The sequence below is a fragment of the Necator americanus genome, chromosome X (genome assembly GCF_031761385.1).
Source record: "Necator americanus strain Aroian chromosome X, whole genome shotgun sequence".
NCBI lineage: Eukaryota > Metazoa > Nematoda > Chromadorea > Rhabditida > Ancylostomatidae > Necator > Necator americanus.
The window spans coordinates 2,527,821-2,549,923 of record NC_087376.1 but is presented as its reverse complement, the minus strand read 5'-3'; the positions used below and the strand labels follow the sequence as shown (position 1 = coordinate 2,549,923).

General features: G+C 36.1%; 3 protein-coding genes across 4 annotated transcripts; 2 read left to right on the top strand and 1 right to left on the bottom strand.

Moving 5' to 3' along the window:
• Nucleotides 1-3,250: 3,250 nt before the first annotated feature.
• RB195_021307 (uncharacterized protein) lies at nucleotides 3,251-6,813 on the top strand (the record flags this gene model as incomplete). Its single annotated transcript, XM_013441911.2, has 4 exons — nucleotides 3,251-3,354; nucleotides 4,362-4,446; nucleotides 4,509-4,668; nucleotides 6,737-6,813. The coding sequence occupies 4 exons, from the start codon at nucleotides 3,251-3,253 to the stop codon at nucleotides 6,811-6,813; spliced, it is 426 nt and encodes a 141-aa protein (XP_013297365.1).
• A 3,925-nt stretch (nucleotides 6,814-10,738) lies between these two features.
• On the top strand, nucleotides 10,739-17,479 carry RB195_021306 (uncharacterized protein; the record flags this gene model as incomplete). 2 transcript variants are annotated; one of them, XM_064207970.1, is made up of 14 exons in its annotated part: nucleotides 10,739-10,742; nucleotides 11,557-11,703; nucleotides 12,980-13,084; nucleotides 13,190-13,334; nucleotides 13,395-13,470; nucleotides 13,568-13,699; nucleotides 15,138-15,233; nucleotides 15,421-15,518; nucleotides 15,585-15,662; nucleotides 15,809-15,903; nucleotides 15,975-16,094; nucleotides 16,931-17,004; nucleotides 17,060-17,127; nucleotides 17,470-17,479. In XM_064207970.1, 14 exons carry the CDS (start codon nucleotides 10,739-10,741, stop codon nucleotides 17,477-17,479), a joined length of 1,248 nt encoding a protein of 415 aa, XP_064063850.1. The 2 variants fall into 2 exon arrangements, with proteins under 2 accessions (XP_064063850.1, XP_064063851.1); XM_064207969.1 differs by lacking the exon at nucleotides 10,739-10,742 and having other exon boundaries at nucleotides 11,568-11,703.
• Nucleotides 17,480-18,784: 1,305 nt separating this feature from the next.
• RB195_021305 (uncharacterized protein) lies at nucleotides 18,785-19,384 on the bottom strand (the record flags this gene model as incomplete). Its single annotated transcript, XM_064207968.1, has 3 exons — nucleotides 18,785-18,828; nucleotides 18,911-18,986; nucleotides 19,040-19,384. 3 exons carry the CDS (start codon nucleotides 19,382-19,384, stop codon nucleotides 18,785-18,787), a joined length of 465 nt encoding a protein of 154 aa, XP_064063849.1.
• Between the last annotated feature and the right edge of the window lie 2,719 nt (nucleotides 19,385-22,103).

The window sequence follows — 22,103 nt, the reverse complement described above, 5'->3', positions numbered from 1 at the left end:
AAGAAAAGTCCTATCATTTTGGTTATATGCACGAGCTAATTCGAAAATAAAAGCACAATTTATGTCTAATATCTTAAAAAACACAACTTATATCCTCTTCCTATGAGTTCTGGACGAATTCCTTTAAAAGTAGTGAAAATCCACAATTATTTCGGAATAAATGATTTCCAATAACGGGGAGAGGAAGCAAGAATTGTTTTGATAGAATTTAATATGTATATGGAAAGCATTTTAGAATATACATATGTAGATATGTGTGGAATTGTTCAAACTTTTTCCATATGTTTAAAATCCATGCGTGAATGTGCATGGATTTTTTTCTACTCTTATTGATCTATTGATTAGACCTACATCATTTACGTGAACTTAGCTTCACGAACTCTTATTCCTCAAAAATTATATCAATGTATTTTTTATCATGGAAAAATTTCCAAGTTTATCATTTGCCGACCTAATCCGAACCATGAGGTGCTGATTCTGGATATAGGAACTTTGCTTGTCAAGAGATTCTGAGAATATTCACTGATATGTCTGTAATAATATATTTATATTCTTTTCTAATATTAGTTTTTCCAACAATATATTTTTTCAAACTTTACTTTCCTCTTTCAAATAGTGTATAAATATTTATTTCAAATATTTCATATATTTAATATTTAATATTTCAAATACACACATTTTCTGGGATTATTCGACCAAATTGTGATTATATGTTAAGATGAAGATACACGCCTTGAAAATCAGATGCAGGATAGTGTAGACCTTCATGGATTGGGTGCTACCTATCAGAACAGACGCTCTTTATGGAGTATCCTGAATTAAACGTACATTTTGCAACGTTGGGATGATTACGTTGACGCAGAGGTTTTCCTCCATGATCCTCCGTTTCCCCTACTCAACGAATATTTCAAGTCTCAAACCGTGTACCTCTGGAAGGAGTGAATCGAGGAGCTGCTCGAGTATCCGAGTCTCGTGGTACACGATGAATGGCTGTGTAGTTCAGGATCTCCAGGAAGGTCCCTTTTTAAAATATTCACAAATGATGAAACTTATAACTTCTGTTTAAACTTCTAAAACTTGTACACGATCCTAATTTACGTTTATCGGTATTCGTAAGTTCCATAGCATTTATGGACTCATAGTTGTTAGGATACATGAATACTAATGGACTCAGGAAAATGACCACTTTATCCTAATCGAACCAGCTAGGATCAGCTTCTTTTGTTTATCGGAATAAAGGTTAATGGATGATGGGGAGAATTTTTTCCAACCTGTAATCTTTTATCTGGCGAAACTTATTTTGTTAGTGTGTTTTTTTTTTGGTTAAAAATAATTTATTGCTCTATTTTTTACTTATCCTATAATTTTTTCGACCTTCAATCTATTTCCGCTCAAATTTCAGCTTTTCTTTGAGAATTTGGTAACTGATTCATTCGTGCCACATGGAATGTCGGTTAAATGGCCTGTGTAAATAAATTTAATTGAGGTCTCGAAGAAATTGCTCTAAAACTTGAAAAAATTCCCAAAATTTTTTGCTGTCTTCACTTTTTCGGAATTTTTTTTTTCTAGAATCAGTGCTTCATTTCACTTTTATAGGAGATATAATGTGGAAAAATAGCAGCACAGGTCCTTTAAAAAAATAATGTCTATAATTCCCGATTAGTAGAGTCCTGGTATTCCTTAGTGGACACTTCTTATTGGAGAATTTTCATGGATTCATTCCATGGGTCTAAACGCATCCGAACTTTGAATATTTATTAACTGTTCGCTAGCAAAGTAAGCAGCAATAGGTGGATCCGGGGGGATCCACGAACAACATTAAATTAAGTGAGTTTAAGCAGATTTGATCCGTAGCTATACTTCTTTATGGTGGCTTATGTTGATGTACTGAGAAAGTACTCTTTCTTTTCTCGGAATACAAAAAGTGCTGGATCTTCTATTAGGGGATATTTTTTTACTTCATATTTATCATAGTTCTGGTTTCGCTCAAGACATATTCTACTGTTGTCAGAAGAAAACCGTTTAGCATTTTGATCTACAGAGAAAGAATACTTTGATCTGCCCATGAAGAAATCGATGGGACGGTGGAAGGATTTGGGACAACGTGCTCGTATCCACAATCTCTTCTATCGGCACGAAATTGATTCGCTGTAGTTTTTTGGGCATTTTTTCTAAAAAGTTAATTCTCTTATTTTTTTATTTTATAAAATTAAAGCGCTGCATTTGTTTCATGTGAATCTAGCGTAACTAGTGTACATATTTGTGGTAAAAGGATTGTAAATGAATGTGAATTTTGGCTAAATTCTGAGCAGAAAAACAATATCAAGTAAAAAATTGACAAACCAATGCGATAGTTTTGGTCTTTATCTTTCCTCATTCTCTTAGAAGTTATCTCGGATCATTTTATTTCAATATCTACGGAGATTTTTTTCTTTTTATCGATTTTTTCTTTCTTGAAAGAGGAAACACCTATCGATATCAATGAACGATATCTGCCCATCTTCTCCTTCATTCTGCTTTTCTTTTTAACTCAACTTAAGAGGTCAAAGAAAAATCCTCGACGGATCGATCCAACTGCAGCAATTCACTTTTTTTTAGCAGTAGAAGTTTTTTTTTTCAGTTTTTTCTTGGTTATAATTTGTTTTTTTTTGTGATCAATTAGTTGTTTGAGGCTGAAATGTTAGACATATTTTATAATTTCATTACCTGTTTGTTTTTTAAAGTGTTGACACAGTCTTTTTCGAATATTTTGACGTTTTGCATATTTGATTTTGATGCTCATTGATTACTTAATTTAGTGGAACATATTTTTATTTGATATTACGATACGATAAGACGTCGTTGACGTCGTCGTACTTAGATCATATCCAGAATTATCTCAAAAGCAGCTTCGTCATCGGATCATTGCGCCGCTTATATGTATTAACGGTCGCCTTCCATTTACAAAATGAATATGAGTTCATTTCATTCAGTGCATATCAGGTGAGAACTATCGTATTGCTTAATTCAGGATTTTTTTCAGCGTCTTCTTCAAGTAAAATCTTTTTTCTTTCATTATTTGCCTCAATTTGCAAAAGGCGCAACCTTTCAGCTTGTTTCTCTTTTTCTTTTTTCGTAATTTTAAATTAAAATAATTTAAATATTTCGTATTCTTATTTTTTAAAAATATTCTTTGATTTCAACTGCTATTATTTTGTATAATGATCCAATATATTCAGGATTTTGTGTGTGAACCGTCAAATCAGTTAGAATGCCGGAAATCAAGGCCCTTTTAACACCGAAGGTTGCCATTCCCGTCGCTTCTGGTGCTGTTCTGCTGATCGCGGCAACATTTGTAGCTGTTTTTTATATAAGGTTTGTTATTAAAAAATATTACACGGATTTGTTTTTATTTTTATATATTCTCTACGTCAAATATTACCATATTTCCAAGGTTATCCTGAAAAACTAACACTTTGCATAGGAATGAATCTAAATGAAGCAAAATAGAAGTAGTTGTGTACTATGCTGAAATTTGTGTAAATAAAATAAGAAAAAAGTTAATCCAGGGCTTTCCTGATGTTGAGTAATTTCTTTTTAACCGGAAATGGTAGCAGCATAGAATACGTTTTTTCCTTGTGGATGGCCCACTATCCCCGGATGACACTGCATGGTTTTTTTGAAGTGATCCATTTTTCTTCTCCGATTTCTATTTGCTGTAACTGAAGAGTGTTTTTATGAGGAGGATAAAGGATAAGGTGTTTGACGTCAGCCAATCCGTATCGTCCAAGCGTGTTCAATTAAAATTCGTCGTCGTTTGAGGTTTTTTCATCTCCCCTATACAATAATTTGCAGGAACCAGGAGATCTACATGGTTTAACCTCCCATACAAAATTCTGGCAACAATTTATCGAATCTCAGAGAGTCGAAAGACTTGGTTGGCGCAGGGCGGTTTCGAACCGTCGACAATCCGAATCTCTTACCGCTTTCTGCCGCCTATTTGTCTTTTATATAATCCGAGTCTGCCGAGGATGCTTCAGGAAATGCCTATAAAGTTACTGTAGAATTAGAATTGATAAGTTGCTACACTAAAATCTCTTTTTGCCAGCAAAAATGCTACGGTCACTGAATAACGCTTTTTCTTCCTGAATGGTCTGGAGAATGCTGCTCATATTTTTGCACTTGAGAGCGATCCATTATTTCTCGGATTTGTGCACTCTTTTCGTATCTCGAAACTGTTATCCTGTCAAAGGACACAAGAATAAATTGTGTCCATGAATTTGCGAAAATATCACCCTTAAGCCGTGCGTACTCCGACGCTTTGCTGAACGCGTGCATCCCTGTTTGCCGAGGATTCGGACTTCATAACATCCATACTTCAGAAATCCAACCGTTGCTGAGAATCTTTTCTCACACGATGGCGAAACGACAACGACTACCGATGATGATCGTCGACTTCACGCTGGGGTGAGCGCTTTTGGATTTCTAGAAAAAAAAAACACTTATAAATGTGATTCAGTTTTTTTTAGACTGTCGCAGGAGTTCCACATCCTTCCACCTCCTCCGCTCATTCTGTGATGATGACCACACGAGAACCTCCAGCAAACGGAATCTCAGCGACGACATCCAGTTCTGGATCTTCAACAACATCCCATGCGACTATGATGAGCACCATAACTGCTGGCGCTGGTGGGTTTTCTCGAAAATATTTTTGTAAATAAGAATGTATTCATGCGATTTTTTAGCGATTTAAAGGCATCACCCCACGAATCTGAGGTGGTGCAGATTTCAGGTGGAGTATTCGTAAACGGGATGGGAGACTATGGAGAGAGGGGTAATTCCGTCCATTTCTTGCTAATTGCCGTAAAAAACGGCCCATAAGAGGCGGCGCCGCGCAAGGCTGGCGCGCTCCAGTCGAACTCCTCGTAGAAAATAGTGCGCCAGAACGCCTGAAGCCGTATCTTCCGCGTCGTTTTTTTACGGCAATTAGGAAGAAATGGACGGAATCATCCCCCTCTCCATAGCCTCCCATCCCGTGTACGAATACTCCACCTGAACTCCGTACCACCTCACCTCGCGGAGTGATGCCTTTAAGGTTTTTTATGCTTACATCGATCAGCATTACTCGATAGAAAAATCGTCATCCTCCTCTAGCAACGAAAACACTACAAAAATAGAATCCACATCTTTTCTGAGCAAACGAAGTGAACAGCTCCGGAATTTTGTGAATATAGAGTAGGGATGAATGGAGCGTGGATTTCTTTTTGACATATTAGCATTTAGATTTTTGCGGATAAGTGAAAGTTGTCAGAATCGAACAAAAAACGATTGGTGGTGAGGCTTTGAGGTATGAATGGAGGTCAATTTTGAGCAACTGGAGGCAAAGATACTGGGACAAGGAAGAGGATACTTTCTAAACCCAAAGATTTCATGTAACAAAGAATGTCGGTTTAGATTTACTGGAGCGCGTATTCAGGACGTACATATATCGTATAATAACTACAAATCTGTGTGGGACCATTGCTTTTCAGTCATGGTCTCCGTGGAGTCCTATGCGGTTTCTCAAATTTAAAACAAAGTAGTTATCTGTTCTGTCCATGGGTTTCTTGGATTTAACACTATTTTTCTTCAAAAAACATTGATCAGTCGAAGAAAAAAGTTGGAGACTGGATTTTTTGATACTTCCAAAAAAGAAATAACAATTTTTTATTCTTTTTAAAAAGGTGAATTTACTAAAGTGATTTTATTATCCGAAGTTGAATTTTGTAAACCCACCATTAGAGGTTTAAGAGATTGAAATGAAAAATGTGCTCCTATTCAGGCTTTTCCAGTAAATGAATGCCACCAAATTCTAAGTGATTATTTTTTCTCCCAATGGTTTTTGAGATTGGTTTTTTTTTCTGAAAATTGTATAACTTTTGGCCAGATGAATAAGAAGGTAGTGGGAAATAAAACACGGTTGAGCTAGAAACTGTGGGATAATAAAAAAAAAATAAAATGAACAGTCGAACTTCTGAAATTCTCAGGAATGAAATAATTTGGGCTTACACCAAATTACTTTAACGTTTATTACCTCATCACTAATTACATTTTTTTGTGCAGTCACAGAATTTGTAAGCTCTACAGTGCTCTAATACCCAATTCCGTCTAATCGCGTATTGCGTGTAGAGAGCAAGACATGAAAATTTGCGAATTTTTTCTCCGTTGCTATTTGGATGTATACTCTAGGATTAATGGAATTTTTTCTTTGCCAGTGACTAGTACTGTAACTGTTTCATCACTTATAAATATACGTTCTATTTTTTCGTGTACGAAAACGCCAGAAAAAAAAACACTGGAACCGCCAGGAGTTAATCCGATATTCGTGGCTGGGAATTTACGTTTTGTATCATCCAGTCTATTGTGTCAGGATTTCATAAGAACTGGCGAATGTTACTGTTTTTACATCACAAAACGTCACCTCGTCACGTCTTGCTATGAAGGATAAAGGATAAAGGATAAAGTTCCTGGCATTAATCAATCCGCTTAGGATCCGCCACCACGTTCACTTCAATTCAGAATCATCAGAGGTTTACGAACGTGTAACTGGCCTATACCATGATTTACGCCAGTTAGCCAATATGTCAAGTTGGGATTTGAGGCTTGGTTGGCAGTAGGGCGAATTCGAACCTCCGATCGATCGTGTAGACAGTGGAACCTGTTACCGACTGCGCTACACCCGCTATGTCTTGCTATATAATGAATTATTACATTACAGCAAGTGGACATCCAGGAAATCTGGATAGTTCCGCCTCAACCGTTCACGCTATCGAGCCAACAAAACGCGAAAAATAACGGTGGATATGCGATTTGGCACCTATCACCTTTTTTTTTATTTATTGTTGCACATATTACTACAATTTTCACGTCATACATTTTTCTATATCATTTAGATGAATAAAAACAGTTTTATGGACGATAAATCGTTTACTTGCTTTAACAGTAAAAACATTGTCGGAAATTCCTGGAATATTGCGATTCTCCTAATCTATTTGTTATTGGGTGGAAAACTACCTAAAGAAATTTATACAAAGAATGAGAGCGAGATCCAGATCCGTGCTTCTTGGATGAAGGTTTTATTAGCAGCATCACCACGACTGTTTTGAGGAAAACAGTGACTGTAGGTCAGAAAGACGTACTTTACTGCCTCTTTACAACAAGAATTAAGAATATAATTTTAAATTAAAATTGTAACTCAAAATAAAAACTCAAAAACTAAAATAAAATAAATCTATGGGTGGAAAAGAATGATGATAATATTTCTGTGGAAGGAATTGCACAACGAGATCTGCACGTAAATGATTTATGCAAGAAATAAAGTTTATTGTGAATAATAGCAATTGCAGACGGTTGTGTAGTAACAAACAAACATATACAGGGCGAGAAGACCAGTTCTCGCTCACTAAGAATCTCAAATATTATATAAATAAAATGTCATGGAACAGCATGGTCTTTTCATTTTGAACTATTTGGAGTATCCGTCGATTTTCAGAGGAAAAAGATCCGTTCAACCAGAAATGTAGTTCCCAACTAATGAGTAGTACATAACCCTCTTTTTTTGATAGAGTAAAAGAAATTAATTCTAATACATTGAAAAATGTATTTGTAGCAATTATTTCGGTAAAAATCGGACCACTATTCTAAAAGAATTTAAATGGAATTAGAATAATTTAGAATTTTTAAATGAACTTTATAGTAATTTCTCACTTCTTTATTTAGCAGAAAATTTTTCTAAAATAATTTTTTCCCGCAACGAACTATGCTTAACTGCATTTTTTCTTCTTTAACGGTTGACAATCCCATTTAATGGATGAGAAATCCTCACCTAGAATCTCTTTGAGGTCTCAAGAACTTTCTGAATTTTTTGTCCTTCTAACTTTTTATTTTTGTCATCAATCAATATCCATGCTACACATTTCAAATCCCCGGAATACATTCGGTATCTGTCGGTCTTGTCGAATCAACAAGCTAGTGCAGTGTCAGACACGGAATGAGTGGCACCGATAAGGAGCATTGATTGACTGAATAGAATGTGGGATAGTTCCTAGAGATTACGGTAACGACGTGGCACCATTTACTAGCTACTCAACAACGACTTGTGGCAGATGTGTACAGTCACCATTTCGTTCTTTGTCTTATTTTCAGGAAAATAGAATAACTTGAAGGAAGTAATGAAAAAAAATAATTAAACAAAAACAACTACGACATGGAACGTTGCCTGAGAGGTTGAGAAATACAAAATTGATAAAATAAAGAATTTCAACAAGAAATGGGTAACAAATGAGACGATGTAAGAGAAAAAACAATGGAAAATTGACAGAAACACTACATTCCATAAAATTTCTCATTAAAAAACCAGGAAAACGAGAGTAATCAATATCAGCAAAATATACATTTCTTTATATTGCTCATTTTCTGAAAACGTCGTCAGTTTTCACCGATTCATACAATAAATACTTCAAACATAAGTAGTTTCTTTGAGTATTGATTCCATGTTGGCAAAAAAAAATTGGATGGAGCGAGGACGAGGACAAGCGGCAAAGTAAGAACTGACATTGAAAAAAATTTTAGGAAATAGAGCAAAAAATATGAATATATCATATAATAAATCGTCTGGCGTGTTCAAGGAAGATCGTAAAACTTTTTTTTTGCATTGAAACATAAGTCGACAATAGAAAAAAAGTCCTATCTGCAACTTCACCACCAGAACACTGGAGAGGCAAGCTATCTGCACAGTATTTTTGATTAGACATATCTATACAGCATCTATCTCTACACGACTATCAGGCCCATATGTTTTGAGCGATAAATTGAAACGATCTCCGAGCAAATTCTACCCCCCGTTGAACACATGAGTGGGACCATTTTTCGTTAAGAAGTGCTTGAGAGAAAAACGAAATAAAGAATTCATTCTCCATATGATTTTCGAGTAAGTTATGGGATTATTAGGTAAAAATTTTCCACCATTATCGTGCACGGATTTTTTTCCTCCCAAAAAATTGGCTTCTCATGAAAAAAATATGAGGAATATTCTGAAATATTTCAGTATGAGTGCAAGAGTTTCACAGAAAATTGTAGATGTTCAGAATTATACATTAATTAATGAGTAGAGAAACATCAACGGAAAGTAATGAGCTTATACGCTAGATAATATTTAATAATAATAATAATAATAATAATAATAATAATAATAATAATAATAATAATAATAATATAATAATAATAATAATAATAATAATAATAATAATAATAATAGTAATGATAATAATAATAATAATAGTATAACAGTAGTACGAGAAAAATTCCTGTTGCAACCGAGAGCGTTTTTCTTTTTAAATTTAAAATGTAATTAAATTCTAACCAGAAGATTTCTTGACCACAATTTATTTGCATATTTGGCTTAGAAAATCTAAAGTACATAGAGTCATCTTCATTTATGGAAAAAAAATGAAAAAAATAACACTGTTGTTGGAGGTGATGTTTATACATAGATATTACATCATAGTACAGTATGATGATATGACTATACATGATCAGGTTTCTCAGAAAAAAAAATCCACCGTAACGAAATTGTGCTCGAACAAGGACCTCAAAATACTGTTGTATCTAACTCGTTTAATTTAAAATTCATTTAAATTTATTGCTTTCAACTATTCCCATTGAGTAAGCGAAGAATTCTTTTATCTGCCTCTTTTACCTCCAATTAAATTTTAGCGGATATTATCTGCTTTGTTGAATCGCTCTACATTTATAATTTTAACTTAGAGTAATCCTTGTTTTCGATCCACAAGGCTAAATATAATGGAAGATTCCTAACACTTGGAAAGAAGGCGAGTGCTGCTCAAATTCTCCTAATGATAGATTCTCCTATTCATAAATTTTCTGGAAAATTTTAGATTATTATTTTTTCCTCTTTTTTCCTGGAATGTAAAAACCATATCTCTTGATTAGCAATCCAACCATCGGTTACATTTAATAATAATATGGTTAAAAATCCTCCTGCAAAAAAAAAAAACAAACAAACATTAGCTGAAGAATGCTGGCTCATTAATTTGTACGATATTTTAATAGAAATTCATTGAAAATTCTATCATTCTGTGTTAAGCTCTTGAATCTTAAATCTACCGGCAATAAATATTTACTCTCATACAGTGTGTTCTATCCAAACAAGCATCTCTCTCATCACAGAATTGACATTATGGGTGTATCAAGCGTTCAGGATCCATCCGACAACCATGACATGATAAGATACCTGTCAAAGGTCACCAATGAACCTTTTTTTCTCTTTTCTTTATAGGTTTATAGATAGAAAAATCGGTTTTTTTAATCGTAATCGCTCCTTATGAAAAAAATGCTGTTGGCCGTATTTTTTTAGGATCACTCGTCTGGTTTACGATTCTTTAATCAATTTTACCTGAATATTTCAAGTTTTAATTTGTCACACTGATTTCTTTAGTCATTAGAAGTTCACTTGAAGTTCGTTATTGAATACATAAGCTACACGGCTGTAAATGTTCATTTTATAACTGCTGCCGTCACTCCGATGATACGGCCGTCCCTATATGTGGTATACGGTAATCGCGGCGATCACTTATGACTAAGTCATCAGCTTCACCGGTTTTCTCACATACTTCTCATCCTATTACTGTAACGAGAATTTCTTCAGTTCTACCTTATAATTTCTTGTATAATATATTTTATTTTGTGAAATAAAGAGATTATGAGTAAGTCAGGAATTTTTCCTTCAATATTTTTCTTTTAAAACTTTTTACTACCTTGCTCTCATAAAAAAAAGCGAGAGAGAAGAGGAAATGTTAGGTAGGAACGGTAGAGAAAGTATAAAGTAGAGGAAAGTATTCGAACATCTGGTAAAATGATTACTTGTAAAAATACCAGTAACACATAATAACAGAGTAAATGATTCGACTAATTGAAATTGAAAATCGACTGATAGGTTATCAAACCTGAAGGCCTTATACCTCTTGGCCGGTCTGATAGCCCACACCTCTCCAAACTGATAAATTTATCTACAACAATCAAAGTCGTTTACACCTTAGGGTGAATGGTAGATAGAATAGCGTTTATGTGTTTTTAATGTACATATATAGTGTTCATACACTATATGATAAATGTTGATGATCTCCTACGACTAATCGATAGATCAGGAGTTTGGTGCTATTGATTCATCGTGCTAACCAATACCGTATACGCGAACGATTTAAATGGTCGAATCCGTCAAACGCCCGCCACGCCCCTTTCATTCATGCCCTGGTACATAAACAATAGAGGGCTTGTCCTCCCCATGACATGATCTTCTTAAAACTTTGATACTCATTTATGATTATAATTCGTTTTACTGTAATAATTTAAAATATTAGTAGTAGCAATAGTAGTAGTGAGGAGACCAACGAAACTGATACGGATTGATTGCGTTATCACAATCTTTATCTCTTCTTCACTAATTTCTCTATTATCTACTATTTTTTTCGTACAGATTTTTTCTCAAGCATTCATAATCTTTAGTCAGATGAGATTCAGGAAAAGTTCAAATGGAAAACGCTCATGATGCACAGTCCTTAGCCTATCCTACACCATGGACAACGCCGGAAGGTCCACGAATGACCCTTCAACTACCAACACAACCAGCAGATAAAGAGGAAAAAGATGTTCAACCACTTGCTCGAAGTGGGTATTCGTTGACGATTTTCCCTGAAAGAATTTGAGTTCGTTTTTTTTTTCCCTAGAATAAGACTAACGATACTGTGATGTATATCAGTAGAAGCTAAGAAATTTGGACTTCAACTTCGTAAACTCGAATTTTTCGCCAATCGATACGGTTATTACTGATAAGGGTTGTCGTCCGACACGATGTCACTGTATGCAAAAGCAAGCACTCACCGCTTCCTTAGTTTGAGTAACGGATGACGAGGGGACTTTAGTCAGGAAAATTCCACTACTGTAATTTCAATGAAAAGGGAGTACAAAGGAATGGAATGGATTCAAAACAAGTGAAGCCCAAAAAAATATGGAGCTTCTGTCATTTGAAATTATCCACTAAAAATCCTTATTTCTTCTAGATTAAGTGTCCTGTGGAGGGATCGCAGCGACGTTTCGTTCCTAGATTCTTTCTGATGTCTCTTGGGTTACTGTTTCATTCTGGCTTACATCATTCTACCTGATTCGGTTGCAATTTTCTGCATTCTTTTATATGAATTCTAAAAATTTACTTACTAGTAAAATATGAACACATTTCTTATTTGCATCCAATTTTTCTATATTAGGATTCATTCACAATTCATTATAAGGCAATAAACTTTTTTCCTTTTTTTATCATCATGTGTTCCTGGACATTTGTTCGTCTTAACTGGGAGCTCTCTAAACCCAGTATCTGATCCAGAGATGTGCCTCTAATCAAAGTTTGCATTCAGCGAACATACAGAGCGTCGGAATAAGGTTTTATTAGAGGGAAATACACTATAAGTAATCCGAGGGATATTGATTGATTAAAGAAGGCTGCAATTATAACTTTACCAAAGAAATATGTTAGACTGATGAATAATGTGAGGGGCTCAGGATTCTCTGCTTCTTAGTTTGCTCCCTCCTTGATGTTGTTTTCATGGAATTCTTCTTCCTACGTTTTTTTTCTGTTGTGATCCAACATTGGTACCCTGAGGATATATAATTCCCCGACACATGTAACTTGGTGAAGATATGGTACAATAATGCTAATTTTAAGACCTCTTCTTACCTTATATTACTGGCTCGAGCCAATCCTTAATCCTTAATCCTAACGGAAACTGGAGAAATCTGGATGATATTTTCTACTTAGGTGTAAAAAAAGGCGTTTTTGAGGGTTGGAGAGTGATGGTCAGTGTACAGTGCTTCAATAAGATTTTTTCAAGTACTATTAAAAATGTTATGTGGTGGATTTAATGCTTTTATAAATTTACATCTTTTTTAGTGAAAGTTGAGTCAGATCTTCCATCACCGTTTCGACAGTCGGTAGTGATTGAAGCTCCACAACCGACACCAACCGATGTCCGTACGAATTACTCCTTAATTCCTGGTGAGAATTATTTAATATTTATAGATAAAAGTATTAATATTTATTGAAAAATAATAGTACATGTATATATCAACTAAAAACACGTCAGAAATTCTACTATTATAGGTTATGCTCCACCACCTTTGGAACCATTTTCATCGTACAATGTAGAAAGTATTACTGGAATGACATTACCAACATATTCAAACAATTATATTTATCCACAAGCAAATTTAAGTTTCACATCACCACAAGCTCCGCCACTTAATGGGTATCAAATTTTCTTTTTTGTTCCTATATTGAAATCGTTTTTAAAAATTTCCCCTTATAGGAATATTATTTTTCAACCGTATTCAACTACAACAACGCATTACATTGACACAACTAACACATTCGATCTCAATACGGTACTCTACTAAGAATTTTTTTTTTGAATTTTTGTTATTTTTTTTTTGTTCAGGATTTTCTTTAAAATATTTTCACAATCAAAAATTACCGTTTCAGCATTACTTCTCTCAAGCGACATCACCTGAATGTTTAAAATGTGGGGCGTCCTGTGGTGTCGATACACATGCCATCAATGGTGGACCGATTTGCGATAATTGTTACATTGGCATGGAAAAACCAACATATGCGGTAGGATCTGTTTTTTTTTTGTTGTTGTCAAAATTTCAACATATCCCTCAACGTTTAACCCGATTCCCAAATTTTACCAATACTTTATAGTGTAAATATTACAATCTAATGTTAAACATGTGTATAATTTATCGCCTACCTTATACTCATACCTTTCATGTAGTATATATAACAAAAAGGTGGATGCAGCGCAGCCGGTAAGAGGTTCTGCCGTGATTGCACCATCGATCGTTGGTTCGAAACCGACGTAGTGCCAACCAGGCCTTTCATCTTCTTTGAAATGATAAATTTGTACCAGACTTCTCTGGGAGGACAAACATCCTGACTTGACGCATTGGCTAGCTTTCGCAAGTGATTATAACGCTGTTCATTCGTTCATAAAATTTGAATGGTTCTTATTTAAAAGTCGAACGTGTACGCACGTCCTCATAGGGACTAATGAACGCAGCGCACTTTACCATTTATCCTTTATATATAACAAATATTAGAAAAAACTGTATTCAGGTTAAAACGACATGAAACTCGGTGCCGTTACGTAAGCAGCTACGCCCAAAGCGGTGCAGCTAGCGGTTGGAATCGTGGTGGGACCATCGCGAACTCAAGATATGAATGATGCTAGCAAAGCTCGTACCCAACCGCTACGCTTGCTAGTACCATCCATCGTCGTAGTTCGCGATGGTCCCACCTCGATTCCAACCGTTACGCTTCATCGCAGCGATTCGAGCGCAGCCGCTTACGCAACTTCATCGAGTTCGTTTCGTTCCGACCCGACTATATCAAAAAAGTTCTTGGCTTTGAAAGCAGAACACAAGCATCAGATTGTTCGGTGTTCAATCGGATTAGCGTGAAACTTGGTTCGACAAGGTGGATCTGTTGACCAAGATCAAATCGATGGATTGGTCAGGGAGGTGTTTATCGATAAGTCAATGGTAATGGGTGAATATGTAAATAAATACAAAATAATACTATTAATACTCATCAGTAGTACGTACCATAGTCATAGTCATTCATATTTGACAGTTCGTAATTACTGCCTCATAGACCTCCAATTCTGGCACTATGATACGAGAAAAATGGATAAAAACCAGGAAGAAAAGAAGTTACTACAAAAATACGACGAGTCAGGACAATATCACCCACCCAATGATCGTAGGACTTGGATTAAAAAACCCTCCGGGCTCATATCTGTCGAAAATTAAAAATCGCACGATCTTCAATGTGTTAAGGTGAGGAATAATGAGGGTGTTGACAAGGAATTGATGCTTTTTCGATAATAAATGGATAATTTCCAAAGACACACGATGATAGTTCGCGTGGTTTCCAACAATAAATCTTTTATTTTTACTTGGAAACCTCAGAAAATACCTTAAAAAGGACTAAATTTAGTTCTGGAAATGTTTAATGTTCGGTGTTGATTGTTATATTTCAAAATTTTCAGTTATATGCACCTCCTTCTATCGAACCTCGACATCCAACCGAAATGCCCACAGCAAAACCTCGAGGTGGTACCTCACATAAGAAACCGTCGGCTGCAGTATGTTTTTCGGCTATTTTTCGAATTTTTTTTCCAAATAAAACAGAAGTTTTACTAATACATCAAATTCATGCATGCTACTTTCAAGTAGGTGCTGCATGTGGTCGTTTGTAGCATCTATTTTGAAAGTTAGACGGTTTGAACGAACTAACCACTAACTATTTACCCTCAATTTACCCTCATACAGCAAAACTCACAACGAAGGCAAGGTTTGGTGTGTTCAAATTGTGGTGGAACTAACACAACTTTGTGGAGAAGGAATGCGGATGGCGAGCCAGTATGCAAGTGAGTGGACGTGACGATCCTAGGACATCTCAAATCAGCATGATATCCGAAAATTTGATATTTTAGCGCATGTGGACTCTATTTTAAACTACATAATGTACAACGACCAGCAACAATGAAAAAGGAAGGTCAACTACAGACTAGGTGCAGGATTTTTTCAGGATTTTTTTAGTAGCTTTTAGATAGTAGTTTTGAAAACTTTCTGAAAAAAAATTGGGAAAAACTCCTAGCAAAATAATTAGGACTCTGAATTCAACGCAAACAAGCAATTTAGAGGTTACGATTTTTAGAAAACGAAAAGCAAAATCAGACGGTACAGCAGCAACAAAAAAGAGGGATCGATCCAGCAATTATACACAATCCACACAAGCAATACGTGATTCTGGTTAGTTACATTTGACGCAAATTGATTAACGCTGTAGGTCAACTGATCTGATCTATCCGATCTTTTTTCAGGAACATCTTCGTATCAGTCATTTAGTTCGATGGGATTCTCTAGTCAAATAGATACTAGTTATCCACAAATGAATGGATATTCTACATCATGGCAAACAACTGGTGGATTAGGGACTTCAGGTACAGAGATATTTTTTTGTGGATAAAAATAAACACGTAAAAGATCTTAAAAGGTTAACTTATTACGGATCAAGATCAGACAACAGTAGAATCTAGGATTCATAGTAAACCTCCCTCTGTGAGGATTATGATCTTACGGACCCATTGCCTCAATGAGTGCTGGCGACCTTAATTCAGGAAGTCTTGGAAGGTGTACAACTAACTTGGGTCCTCACCCTCTGCCAAATATGGTTCTTATTACGAACAACTTCACTGTACTGAAATAGTGTGTGAAACGTGGAGAGCGCATGAGAGGAGTTCTCGCAGTGCCTTATACGTCTCCGGTTTTTTTTTGTGGATTGATTTTAGTGCAGCACATTTCTCGGCTGAGCCATGATTGGCTGTTGCAAGTACGTGAATTTCGGCAGAATGGCCGCGTGTGGACGTGCATGAACCCGCTTTGAAAAAAGAATCAATAACCGGTGATCTACCCTCCCCAGCTAGATCAAAATCAAATGAAAAAACCAAATTGAGGTTCAAAAGCTATAATTTTGAGGCCAATTCTTCAAAACAAGAACAATAATAGGAATACATCCAAATTATCTTTGTAAAATTTCCCTGAAATTGATTAGAGGTCGATAAACGATGAAGTGGCGATGACCACAACAGTCATTCCCCTCAGGGCACTTAGTGGATCAAAAACTGATTCCCGATAATTTCTCAGAGAATTTACTATGAACCGTAAAGCAGATCAATAAATCACGTAGATTTTTGCAAAGTTTCATCTTTTTTCCTTAATTTCTCCTGTTTTTTTTTTCTGGAGTTTTTGTTTTCTTCCCAGATCTAATCAGGTTCAGATGCGAACCATTCATCCGCCTTCCATTCAACATATCCCTCACCTTATGCTCCATCTATTCCGAAAATTTCAGAGGTAAGTTTATGACTATGAAAAAAGTGCATATAAATAAATTAATTGTTTATTTTAGGCTCGGCACATGGGCGAGGAAGAGACTCGTGCCGCAACTCAAGGCCTAGTTGAAGAAACTGCTGAAAGGTCTCCGAATGCTTGATAAATTAAAAGGTGCATTCAAAGGCACATTCAAAAAAAAAATATGTGCAAGGGAATGGAACATGTTTTTTAAACCTAAAACTAAAGAACAAGTGAGATTTATCAGGCAGGAATTTACAAATCCTGCCTTGTGTTTTGGATAAGAACCAGTCCAAACGTAAATGCTTTCCGTTGGAAAATTCATCAAAAAATAGCTCTGGATATTCATCAGCCAATAGTACACTCTCCAAAGGAACTCCCTCTTACATTATTGGTTGATTCAAATCTAAACAGTTCTCTGTACTATGTATTTTTGGTTATTTCCCAAATTCTGTTTATTTATTTCAGAAATCTATGAAGACTGGATGCAAACTCTTGCTAAGCTCAACAAACGTATATTATTGTGTTCGTATATTTGATTGAATCTATTCGCACAGATTTGAAGTGTCATGAAAATAATTTATTTTTTTTCTTGTAGGTAACTCGAATAAAATAGCACCTACGATCTTTTTTCTTTCCTTAGAGGTGCAAATCACAAGAAAAAAAAAGGAATAAAAGCTTTATTACAATCAATTGTTCTTGTTCTGTTCTCATCCCAGAAAAAGTATAAGGAGGAACACACCACAACAAAACAAAGTAACTGCACGCAATATGGAAATCCGGGAAGTTTTTGGAAACAAAATGGAAAATTGACAGAGACATGCACCTGGATAGTTTTACAGTTCCTCTGCAACTGTCACTCATCAATAGAAGGCGTGAAACAACAACTAATCACTGACAGATGAAGTTTACCTCATTTATGAGGTTGTCATAAATAAAACTGTCATTCAACCTTTATTTCAGATCTTCAGTAGTTAAGGATGATTTGGAGGTTACATCGGAACTCATCGGCGATCCACTAGAGATGTAGTTCAGTGTCTCTAAACAGAGAAAGTGCTGGAATTACTACAGATACACGGAGGTTTCCTGGACATTTAAAAATTCCGACGGCTACAGCATTTCTGGAACTCTAGATCATTCTGGAAAAATACTCGACCAAAACTAAGCCTGTTATTTTTTGTACTGACACAGATGCAACCTGATGAGTAGTCAGATCCAGAAAAGTTCCCCCGCATGGCTGTCAGGAAAGAACACATACAGCTAGCTTTTGGCGTGATGCCAAGACTATTATTGCCAGCATGGGGCAGCTTGAAGCTGGTGTTAACTATACTTGTACCATATCCTTTGTAGTGACCAGTCATCTATGGATATCTTAGGTGTCGATGCGTAACCTATCAGAGGACAAAGTACTAAGTTCCAAGATCCAGTAATACACTTATCTTCAAACTAACGGTTTATTACTTCCAGAACGAAAAAAAAAAACTGAAACTACCAACGATTACATAAAACTGCTACTCTTCTTCATTTTCAGGATTAACTAGAAGGTACTACAATGAATTATCGAAAATGTGAACAACACAGTAACAGGATAAAACGGGAAATCTTCTTCATCGTAAGGATTAACTACAAGGTAACTACAGTGAAATCCAAAAACCAGGACTAACTACAGTAACAGGATAAAACGGTGAATCTTCTTCAATATAGGGAATGTGAAAATAAAAATGGATGTTAGATGTGAAAAAAACATGTGGAATCCGAGATGTAAGCGGTGTTGAAGATGTGCTCAGTCCCTCTCATCCACGTACTCCCTCACGAAGAATTTGGGATCTACAAAAGAAAAAAATCCATTGCAATACGTATAAGTTATTGTTAAATTGCATTTACTCTTTAAAACTCCTCAAGACTTCACCTCCTTCAAGTTCCCCCTCGGGAGTAGTCTCATAAAGATACAGGATATGACGAACACATCTTCTCCCCTGTTGATCCTAAAAATAGTCAAATCAAAAGATTCTAAAATATACGACAAAAAATGAAATACTTTGTACAGTATTCCAGAATTCTTATAGAACACACTACAGATGATTTTTAAACAGTAACCCTCTCTCTCTCTCTCGTCTGAGGAGATCTTGTAGTAAGTAACAATAGTACTTATCTTATAAAGCAGGATTGAATCGCCACAATGATCCTTTTTCGGGAACATCTGCTTGATTTTCATGTTGGCTACCACTTTTGCTTTACGGTCTTCGCTCACTTCGCCGACTTCGTGCTCTTCGTGCATTTCGTGCCCCTCGTTCACCTCGCGCTCTTCGTGCATTTCGTGCCCTTCGTTCATTTCGGGCTCTTCGTTCACTTCGCGTTCTTCGTTCATCTCGTGGTCGCTCATCTGCAACGATGAAAATGGGTCCCATGACTAAAGAATCCGATTATAACCGGACCATGCCCTTGATGTACAGTCACATTAATCAACACGAGAAACAAGCTAAGATTGAAGCACAATGCCCTCAGAACACCGACACTACCACGGAACAAAGACACCAACCACGAAAATCCATAAACCAACAAAAAACCATCACACAAAAACTGTCGAAGCCTCGCCTACCACCTCCGCCGAGAGCAACCGCTCAGCACACGAATCGTCACGTAAATAGAACGGATTTCAAATCAGTTCAATTCAAATGAGACCGTATAAACCTCTACACAGGACCGGCACGTCGAAGCAGTACTCTGTCCAGGACCATCCACCCTTCTTTTGGAACTTGTCCTTTGATGATCATGGGCAGGTGGAGCAGTTTATCCGCGTTCCGAGAAGACCTGAATAAGGACGTTATAAGGATGCTTTCTTCATGTTCGTACATCGTTCTGGATAGGGTCTTACTTGGAATTTGAACTAATTTTCAATCCAGAAGTGGAAATAAGATGTCAGTAGTCTCAGGAACAAGGTTTGTTTCACTTCACTTCAGAATTACAACAGTTTTCCGCGCCTCTCTCAAAATATTTGCACGTAGGAATTTGGAGACGATACAGTTGTCAGATGACGTTGTTTAAAGGCAGAGATCACGAAACTGACGATGTCCGGATCACTGTGGGGAAAATATAGAGTTCGGAACGTAGACTGCGAGTATGAGCCTGTCCCCTTTCAATTTTCCCCATTCATCCTGAAAAATGGCGTTGGGAACGTGTTTGTACCTCGTGTTTTCACACGAGGTACGTTTGAACGTGCCATCCTTGTACTAATACCGGTTCCCTCAGCAGCCTACTCATTGGCTTCACTTGAATAGGCTGGCGAGGAAACCTCATTGATTTCTAGCCGCTCGCTCGTGTATGCGGCACGTGCAGAAGTGCTGAACGTTCTTCACGTACCTCGTTGGAAAAAACGTCGTTTCCCACGCCAGTTCTCAGGACGATTATTGATCTCTACATCTTTAATTTTGTGATATGATGGCTTTAAGTTAATTTGTATTTTTACGTGGTTGTAAATATTATAATTATATGTGGTTCGGAGAATAATTGTCATCGGTACGATGACGTTTACGTTATTTAGTGCTATCTCATCATTTTATTTTAACTGTTGATTGGAAGAAAGACGAGAAAACCTTAAAATTTAGAGTGATATTTTCAAGTTTTAGCGGTACTGAAAAAAATATATGTGAAACTAAGTTTGAAGTTAAGAGTAAGTTAAGATTAAGATATTCTCGTAATGTAGTCCTGAAACCTTCGCCAAGATGATTACGAAATCTTCCATCAATCTTTCTAAAAAAGGAGCGAAAAAAAAAACATTGGTCTACAAAATTACTTTGATTTTGTGGCCAATATTTGCAGCAAGTGCCCCTACTTTAAGTATTTATTGATCAGGGCAGGCGAGCGAAGCGAGCACCACAAGAAGTCTGAATTTCTTCGTTAAAGGCATCACTCCACGAATCTGAGGTGGTACGGATTTCAGATGGAGTATTCGTATACGGGATAGTAGATTATGGGGAGAAGAGTGATTCCGTCCATTTCTTCCTAATTAGCGTAAAAAACGGCTCGGAAGGTATTGCTTCGGGCTTTCTGGCGCACTTTTTTTTCTACAAGGAGTTCAACTGGAACGCGCCAGCCTTGTGCGGCACCGCATCTTCCAGGCCGTTTTTTACGGCAATTAGAAAGAAATGGAGGGAATCACCCTCCTATCCAGAATCTACTATCCCTTATAAGAATACTCCACCTGAAATCTGCACCACCTCAGATTCGTGGGGTGATGTCTTTAACCGGGCGAATGTCCTTGAGCAATACTGTCACAGTAATGAGTTAAAAATAAAACGATCCATGTCTGTGAATTACAGATACTCCCATGTTTGAACGGGTACTGAAATTAATGTAAGTAGAAATTTATCTTTAAGGAAATGCAACCTTCACCTTATTGCCAATCACTAGCAGAGAATGTGAAGATCTGACAAAAAGACGACACAAAGAAAAAAAAAATGCTGTCACAGAAAATCTGATGTTTTTCATGGATTATTGCTTCCTTTAGGAATATACTTTAAGCTTGGATGGACGCGCGACGAAGTATATTTTTTGAAAACTGTCTTTTCGTATTCATATCTTTGTTCTAATTAGATATCTTTGAATTTTTATGTAAATTATAGTGGAAGAAGATCAGTGGAAAAATAATGAATTATAGGATAAAATATGTGTGTATTATAACAATGAAATTGAAAAGAATTTATTATTTTATTGAATGTATATTATAAATGAATTATGGAATGAATTATAGTGGGAACATCAGTGTGTCATTAATGTCCTGGAATATTCCGACTCTTTTTATTCTATTTTTCTTTCTTATTCTATGTATTATACAAGTTTTTATTCTATTTCAAATACTTCTATTATTGTTTAATGACTATCGATTCATTGAAAACAGTTCATTCACCTCTGACTAAGTCATTTTGAAGGTTATCTCTTTTAACTTGTATACAATTTCGATTTTACAATGAATAACATCTGTTAAACATTTCAAAACCGCCGTCAAATCAACTTCAACCGTATCATTTCATGTCCATATTAAATAGGCGTTTCGTGGGAAAATTCACTCTCATCCAAGCCGTTTTCGTTTTCATAAACTCCTC